Raw genomic sequence first — 8,107 nt, 5'->3', positions numbered from 1 at the left:
GTTTTTGCTTTTAACTCCAAGAGGGAGTATTTATGCTCGATAGTGGGTTCATGCCCGCATTGACACCTGGGACAGTGACAGAAAGTTCTAAGGTTGTGTTGTGCTATTGCCACTAGGGATAAAACATTGGCGCTATGTCCGAGGATGTAGTTGTTGATTACATTACGCACCATACTTAATGCAATTGTCTGTTGCTTTGCAACTTAATACTGGAAGGGGTTCGGACGATAACTCGAAGGTGGACTTTTGAGGCATAGATGCGGTTGGATGGCGGTCTATGTACTTTGTCGTAATTCCCAATTAAATCTCACTATACTTATCATATCATGTATGTGCATTGTTATGCCCTCTCTATTTGTCAATTGCCCGACTGTAATTTGTTCACCCAACATGCTTTTATCTTATGGGAGAGACACCTCTAGTGAACTGTGGACCCCGGTCCATTCTTTAATACTCGAAATACAAATCTGCTCGCAATACTTGTTTTTACCTGTTTTCTCGCAAACAATCATCTTCCACACAATACGGTTAATCCTTTGTTACGAGCAAGCCGGTGAGATTGACAACCTCACTGTTTCGTTGGGGCAAAGTACTTTGGTTGTGTTGTGCAGGTTCCACGTTGGCGCCGGAATCTCCGGTGTTGCGCCGCACTACATCCCGCCGCCATCAACCTTCAACGTGCTTCTTGACTCCTACTGGTTCGATTAAACCTTGGTTTCTTACTGAGGGAAACTTGCCGCTGTGCGCATCACACCTTCCTCTTGGGGTTCCCAACGGACGTGTCAACTACACGCATCAAGGTGTGGTCCCGAATCATGAATTGGCCCAAAATTGGCGGATGAGGGGATGGAAGAAGAGGGGAAACAAAACTCCAAAAGCAAAATACACTCACACAACCCAATACAAACCAAATTTGAACTCTCTTAGTTGGTTAGACTAAGCCAATAGAATCATCCCATGGAGAGACACAAAGGTAGATCCATGGGGTGAAAGATTGGTGTTGGAAAGCAAACCCTAGAGCATGAGTGAGAGAGTGGAGACACTAGAATCACTCATGAACAAAGTTGAATCCACAGGAATAGCGTTGATACGTAGGATTTGGGGGTCCTAGTGGTAGATGAGATAAAGCTCAAGAGTAAACTCAAATCTTAGTCTAACCCTAGATCTGGCCAACCCAGCAGTATTTATAGTACAGAGAGCCAAATAGGTAAAATACAAGGCAAATCACAGTTTGGAACACATGATTCGACGAGTTCCGGTATTAAAACCGGCACAGCCGGGCTAAGCGCCGAAATGGTTCCGACGAAGGTTCCGGTTTACCGGAACGGGCTACTGTAAGCCGCTCCAGCTATTCCGGCCTAGCTCCGGCGAACCGGTTCAGTTTCGACGCAGGGGTCGGCGTTGCCGGTTCTGGAGCTGGTTTGCTCCAGCTCTTCTTTTCCTCGTTCTTCTCCTACCTTGATGGCTCAGCGTCCTTGGGGGTCTTCTTCTGAGATATACCTGATTACACATAAGGCATTTGTATGAGGTAGCAAGCCATTCAAAGGGAGGTTAGGATCAAGCATGGTAAGAAGCGAATTCACCTCTTGTTGCCTTGGTGCGTGCTCGCGTCATAGGTCCACTTGGAGGACTAGTTGGTCTTGGTGTAGTCTTGATCTTAGGAGTAGGGTTGGCAATGGGTACCCATGACCCGCGTACCCGCCGGCTAAAAACCCAATAGGAGTACGGGTATGGGATAAAATATTACCCGTGGGTTTGTTGATGGGAAACATATCATACCCATCGGGTAGAGTGGGTACGGGTATGGTATCATAGAACCCATACCCACACCCATGTACCCATCTAAATTTAACAAGTGGGCCATTGTAATATTCTAAAATACTCAACTTCCCCCTAATCATGCCTTCATGTTGCTAGGCCGAACCTCACGCTTTTTGGTCTTACAATCGCTGCTAGGTTAGTGAGAATTAGACCTCTATTTACAAGTGCTTCACGTCTTGTCGTATTTTTTAGATCAATTTGATGTGTTGTAAGCGTGAGTATTTTTACCCGCGGGTACCCATTTACCCTGCCGGGTGACGGGTATGGGAAAAATTTGTACCCATTGACGAGTATGGGTACGGGTGATGGGTAAGAATGAAAGTGATGGGTACGGGTATGGATGGCTCTACCCGTACCCATACCCTGCGGGTGCCATCCCTACTTAGGAGGGGCTACATCACTATCTCTAGACCTAAGAGAGAAGCCAAATCAATATACATGGCCTTGTAGGTGGGGTGAGTGGGAAGTAACGGCCGACTCCCTTATCGCTTGTAGAGAGGGAACGAGCGGTTATTGCACCAGGCTTTAAGGGTTGTTCATATTATTTATTCATTTATACTACATTTGTTCCAAAATAAATACGTCCAGAACATTCATATTTATGCAACATTGACACTTATTTTGGATTTTTTATTATTATTAGCATAGTTTTTTATTTTAAGATTAAGAAAAAATATAGGCATAGTGAACATAATAAAGCGACGGCTTCCACCCGTTATCTTACAGCCCAGCCCAACAAGCCCACTAGCCCAGTGTCCCCGGGAGTACACGCCTAAAACAAAATAAAATGCAGCCCCACGTACATCATCAGACTCTCTCTCTCTATCTCCCTCCCCAGTAGCCCCGCTCCCGGAAGCTTCTCATCCGCCGCCGCCGCCGTAGCAGCCGCGCCGTGCCGCGGAACTTGGCCGCCCGTGCCAACTCCGCGCCCGGATCCCCACCTCCTCCGGGGGAAGGTAAACCCGATCTCCTGTCTGATTCCAGTCTCCGCGACCCTCCGCGGCATCCAGTCTCGGAACCCTAGAAACAGATCGGTTTGTTGTTACGGCCGTCCCGTCAAGATATTCCGAGCTAGATGCGCGAATCGGGTGGTTTAATTTCACAGTTTCTATAGTCGCGGTGGTTCTGGAATCTGGACGGATGTTGACCAAAATTGTTTGATTCATTTGCTCGTCCAGATTCAGTTTTCGTCATAGTACTAAAAGTTGGGGGTTCTTCAGAATGAGTGCAATTACCTCCTTAATTTGTGAATTTGTTTTCTGCACATGGATAGGGAGCTGGATTGTGCTGCTGCTCCGTGCTGTTTTAGTTAGAGCTGTAGTTGAATTTGTGTTAACCTGACTCTCCAGATCTCCAGAGTGCAGATTCGGGCCAGTCTACTGTTGATGTCTGATACGGTTTTGTCTCGATCTGAATGAGCTTAGAACGACTGTTCTTCGTAAATAGCTTGAGAAACTTGCTAGCTGTCTTATATTGTGCAACATGTAGTTGGTGATCTGATAGCGTGAATCTTTTTGACCTTCCTGCCGTGTTGCTCATATACCTTGGGAAGAGGGGAACCCTCATTATAACTTCTTCCTCTCTTCACTGAACCCAGGGATTTGTTCACCATGGCCCGTCTGTATGTTGGGAACTTGGATGCCCGAGTGACTGCTGGGGAACTTGAGGATGAGTTTCGTGTATTTGGAGTTTTGCGAAGGTTGGTTTCTGTTTAAACCATTCACCTTCCTCTTTTCAATATATTTTGCCTTTGTTGCATTGTTATATGTGGGTTGTGTCATGTATGAATTGACTTATTGTTACCGGGAGGAAAGTGCCTTCTAAGTTCTAAGTGCAGTTTTATCTTTCAAGCAGTTACGATTTTGTGTTGACAATTGCAACTGTTAGTTATGTATGTGTTAACTCCCCTTAATAATTTTGATGTATTTCATTTTGTGAACTTAAATGTTCAACTCTGTCCTTTTGCCCATTAAACAAATTCAACTTCTAGTATTGCTTGTTGGGTAGGATCTCTGAGACATACTTCTTTATGTCTGTTTGGACACTTCTTCATTTCAAAATTGTGGTTCATATCTCTTGAGACTGAGACTTGTATCAGTATTTAGTTGCACACTGAGCAAATGGGCTTATCAATTGTAGCATTGTAAATATACTCAATGTCATGGTTTATATTAGCATGGTTTTTGGACTTCAGATTTTGTCTCCGTTGCCTGGTATGTTCAGCTGACTGTTGTATTCAATGCAGTGTGTGGGTTGCACGTAAACCACCTGGTTTTGCGTTCATTGATTTTGATGACAAGAGGGATGCTGAGGATGCACTTCGTGATATAGATGGTAACACAACTATTTCTCTTGTGTCAGCTTGTTTGAATCTAGGACAGGACATTATACTTTACCTATGTATTTAATTTTATAACAAATGTCTCATCAGCAAAACATGTAGAGCAGGCTTTCAATGGTGAACTTGGAATACAACCTCTTTCCTTTTTAGTTCAGATACATCCTAGCCAGTCTTCTCTTAGGATGTGAAGTTTGCTGTTTGCGTGCACACTTTCTTATCATCTAGGTGCATCTCATCTGTGACTAGTAGATTATTTCTAAAGTATGATTTATCTTTAATAGGAAAGAATGGATGGAGGGTTGAGCTGTCTCGCAACGCCAGTGGCCGTGGCGGTGGTCGTGATGGTGGCGGTCGAGATGGTGGCGGTGGTCGTGATCGGCATGGTGGGTCTGACATGAAATGCTATGAGTGTGGTGAATCTGGTCACTTTGCTCGTGAATGTCGTCTGCGTATTGGTGCTGGAGGTCTGGGCAGTGGAAAGCGTCGCAGCAGGAGCCGCAGCCGCAGCCGAAGCCCTAGGTACCGCAGGAGTCCCAGCTATGGTAGAAGGTAACCTTTTTTTTGTTAATGCTGTGCTCACTAGTTTGGGATCAACTTTGCCATTCATCCCCGAGTCTTTATATTCTTTTATGGTTGCCTGTGCTTTAGAAGTCTTTCAACCGTGACAGGCTTGGGTAGCCTGATTTTTACTTTCAGTTACTCTATTTGGTTCTGTCAGGCTTCTCTAGTTTGTGGTCACAATTTGAATAGGACTATGGGATTAAAGGAATGAACTCTTAGAAACTAACTACTCTCCAAACAGAAGTTACAGCCCCCGTGATCGTTCTCCAAGGCGTCGCAGTGTTTCTCCAGCGCCAGCCCGTGGCCGCAGCTACAGCAAGTCACCACCGCACAACCGTGGCCGTGATGATTCTCCTGATGCTAAAGGGTAATAAAATTTAGTGCAAATATTACTGTTTTGCTTTGTTTCATGGTTCCATAAAAAATACTGTATCCCATTCTCATACATGACTGCTTCTATGCAGTGATGGTGGTGCCAGGTACCGACGCAGCAGGAGTTAGGCCTGAATCCTTTGCCCCATGCATACCCATCAAGAGAACTTATCATTCGCCCTGCCTGCTAGGAATACTAAGACCTGACGTCAACTTCTTGACTTCGGTTAAGGTTTTCAACTTATCTATCTTTCAAGCTCGTTTCTGGTTCTGTCATTAAAAAACCTTATGTGGTGGATGTAGTATGCAACTAAGACCTATTACCTTTCTTCTGTGTGTTAAGAAGGCATCGTCCTGCACTTCTGCTTAAACGACTCAGCGAACTCCGTCTCTTCAGTTGTTGTCTTCGTGCTTTTGTTGTTCGCTCTTCATTCTTCGCACGCATTTACTGCTTCACGCAAAGTTGCAAGCAAATGGGAATCTTCCATTAGTGCCTGCCTGCAATGCCTCACCCCGACTGAAATTCTTCGGTGAAGATGCAGCCCCTTCACAAACTAGTAATCTCTTTATCTCAAATTGGTAAGTTTGGGTGTACTGACAAGTGCAACTTGTTACATTATTGGATCATTAATTTTCTATATAGAGCAAGGTGTCGGCAAGGTATGATAATGCACCCACTTGGGTGAAACTAAATCTACATCTTCATTGCGAGAAAATGGGCCTTCAGCTGCATTCTGTAGTTGAGCATCAAGGAATTTGATGAGGCCGGCTTCACCAAGAGTCATTGCCCGTTTAGTCAGTTCTACGGACTTCACCCTTGGCTCGGCAGTTCTGCTCTTCACATTCTGCACGCTCCATATGCTATCCTTGACAAACTGAGCATCTTCCCTGCCTGCTGCCTTCTACCTGCACTGCACTGCATAGTCTCCGTAGTACCTCTAGCCACCAGATAAAATAGGGGTTTCTGCTTACTTTTTGGTCTTGCTTATATGTATGAAACTTAGTGTACTGTCCATTCAACACATCTGTATTTAGCCCCCTTTTTTTACCTTGGACATACATACATGAACCCTGGCTGGAAATTAGTCAAATCCCCTAGTGTTTGTCAAATGTTCTACATTCTGGAAATGGTTTGATTTATACGAGGGAGAGCCTTAAACTAAGTTAAACATTCCAATTTGACGGAAGGCCTGGCTTTTCAGGGCTTTGCTGCTGTTTTGATCTTGACATGACTGAGCATTGAAACTACCTGGCTTGCTGACTAGAGTACTTGCTGGTCACATATAAGGCCAGTTGATACTAATGTAGATAGAGCGGGCTAAATACTGTTTCGCCTTTGCCTGGTTGTTTATCTTGTGTTGGGAGGTTTTGCGCTGGCTGCTTCATTTTCTTCTGTTTTCCTTTGTACACAAGAAACTCAGTACTCTGTTTGCCGCTGTCTGAGTGCAAGATGAGGACCGTGAGAATTAGCTGTTCCGACAGGGTAGTTCAATCTCGTCCAAGTCGGTAGATGCATAGGTTTGCTCACGCCGGAGGTACTCTTTGATACTTGCTGGCGCCGAGTGTGCGTGTGTGTCCCACACTCATTGTCTCACTTGCGTACGATATTTCCTTCTGTTTGTGGCGCGCCATGGCAGAAAGGGCAGGCAATGCTTGCTGGGCAAAATGAAGTGGCACCCACGCGCATCTATATCGGCATTTGGGCGGAGCGAGGAGGTGTGCATCTCCGGACCATGTTCAGTAGCCCTGAAAGGGGAGGGGCAATCCTTGCCGTTCCTATCGTGTGTGTGGCGTTATGTTTCGGGATACTGTTTTGTCGAGTGTGGCGTACACGAGTGAGCACACAGTTGGTGTGAGGTGGACAGGCTGTGGCCGGCAAATGTGCCAAGGTACTCTTCCAATAGAAATAAGGAGATCTGTGGTGTGAGCTAGTAGCATCTGCGTGGATGACATATGACTTGGTTCCTGCTCACTAGTCACCACTACTCATTTTCTACAACTCCGTATTGTTCAACTATTAGTATGATTAACACTCCCAAGTTCCAACAAACATATGGGTGACCGTCTGCACTTAAGCGTATAGCTAGGGTTGTAAGTGGCATCTTGCATACGTATAGCTAGGGTTGTAAGTGGCATCTTGCATAAGATCGCAAAAACATTATCAAATTCAAGCTAGATTAATTTGCTAAAAATGTTACAACTAATCTACCCGCTTTTGACAAAACAGTATCTAATTCAAGCTAGATTAATTTGCTAAAAATGTTACAACTAGTCTAACCGGTGTTCACAGGTATTCCTACGTAGCCTATCAAAACGATGACCACAAACACACACTTTTCAGTTGTTGCACTTGCTTCTCAGAAGGTATTGAGGCGTCTTGGACTCTTGCGCGGCAGGGAAAAAAGACAACCAAGCATCAAACGGTATCGAGACGTCGTCATCTTCTCAGAAGGTGACAAGTGGCCGAACATAGATCGTAGCGGCTAGAGTAGTAGGCAAAAGCTGAAACGGTACAAACCGTGTAAACCGGTTAATCTGTTGGTGAGAAGCTAGTTCATTTTCTTTCACAAACCCAATCCTAACTTTCAGTTGATTTAAAAACATTAAACTAAGCCAAACTGATGAAACCAGTCAACCAGTATTCGCCGGCAGCCACTCATGCCAGCGAATCGGACAACGGCACGCCGTCTCCATCGTGCTTGCTGACAGCTGCCATCACTCGATCCAAGTCGTGCAGCTTATAGCTAGAACAAGAATGACACTATATTGCATTTCTCTTCGGCCATCTCCACCCATTTTTGCTCTTTTGCTCCTTGAGATCGACCTTGCGTTTCGACTCAAACTAGAATGGTTGCCAACTTGCCATATCAGAATCGGTACCAACTTTAGTGAGACTGCATCGCGTGTCTTCTGGAAAAGGTGGCCTTGTTTCGTCTGCGGGGATGAAAAGGTCACTTTATGCTGGAAAGCATAAATTACAATATTCCATGTAGGCATATATGTTTACCAGAA

At 45.0% G+C, this 8,107-nt stretch overlaps 1 protein-coding gene across 3 annotated transcripts; it reads left to right on the top strand.

The window, feature by feature from the left end:
• The first annotated feature begins 2,651 nt into the window (after positions 1-2,651).
• Positions 2,652-6,205, top strand: LOC124693358 (serine/arginine-rich splicing factor RSZ21-like). Of its 3 annotated transcripts, none has more exons than XR_006999996.1 (7): positions 2,652-2,777; positions 3,419-3,520; positions 4,067-4,155; positions 4,444-4,711; positions 4,965-5,090; positions 5,188-5,327; positions 5,442-6,205. XR_006999996.1 is itself a non-coding variant. In XM_047226837.1 (6 exons), the coding sequence occupies exons 2-6, from the start codon at positions 3,432-3,434 to the stop codon at positions 5,222-5,224; spliced, it is 609 nt and encodes a 202-aa protein (XP_047082793.1). In that variant the 5' UTR covers positions 2,652-2,777; positions 3,419-3,431; the 3' UTR covers positions 5,225-6,205. The 3 variants fall into 3 exon arrangements, 1 of the variants encoding a protein (XP_047082793.1); XR_006999995.1 differs by having other exon boundaries at positions 5,439-6,205; XM_047226837.1 differs by having other exon boundaries at positions 5,188-6,205.
• The last annotated feature ends 1,902 nt before the right edge of the window (positions 6,206-8,107 follow it).

The sequence above is a fragment of the Lolium rigidum genome, chromosome 2 (assembly GCF_022539505.1).
Source record: "Lolium rigidum isolate FL_2022 chromosome 2, APGP_CSIRO_Lrig_0.1, whole genome shotgun sequence".
Classification (NCBI taxonomy): Eukaryota; Viridiplantae; Streptophyta; class Magnoliopsida; order Poales; family Poaceae; genus Lolium; species Lolium rigidum.
This window is presented reverse-complemented; position numbering and strand designations above follow the sequence as displayed.

Excerpts from the sequence above, each read along its gene's own strand:
- LOC124693358 (XM_047226837.1), top strand. The coding sequence starts at position 3,432 with ATGGCCCGTCTGTATGTTGGGAACTTGGATGCCCGAGTGACTGCTGGG. Across the intron at positions 3,521-4,066 it reads GTATTTGGAGTTTTGCGAAG|TGTGTGGGTTGCACGTAAAC; the intron begins GTTGGTTTCTGT and ends TATTCAATGCAG. Across the intron at positions 5,091-5,187 it reads GATTCTCCTGATGCTAAAGG|TGATGGTGGTGCCAGGTACC; the intron begins GTAATAAAATTT and ends GCTTCTATGCAG.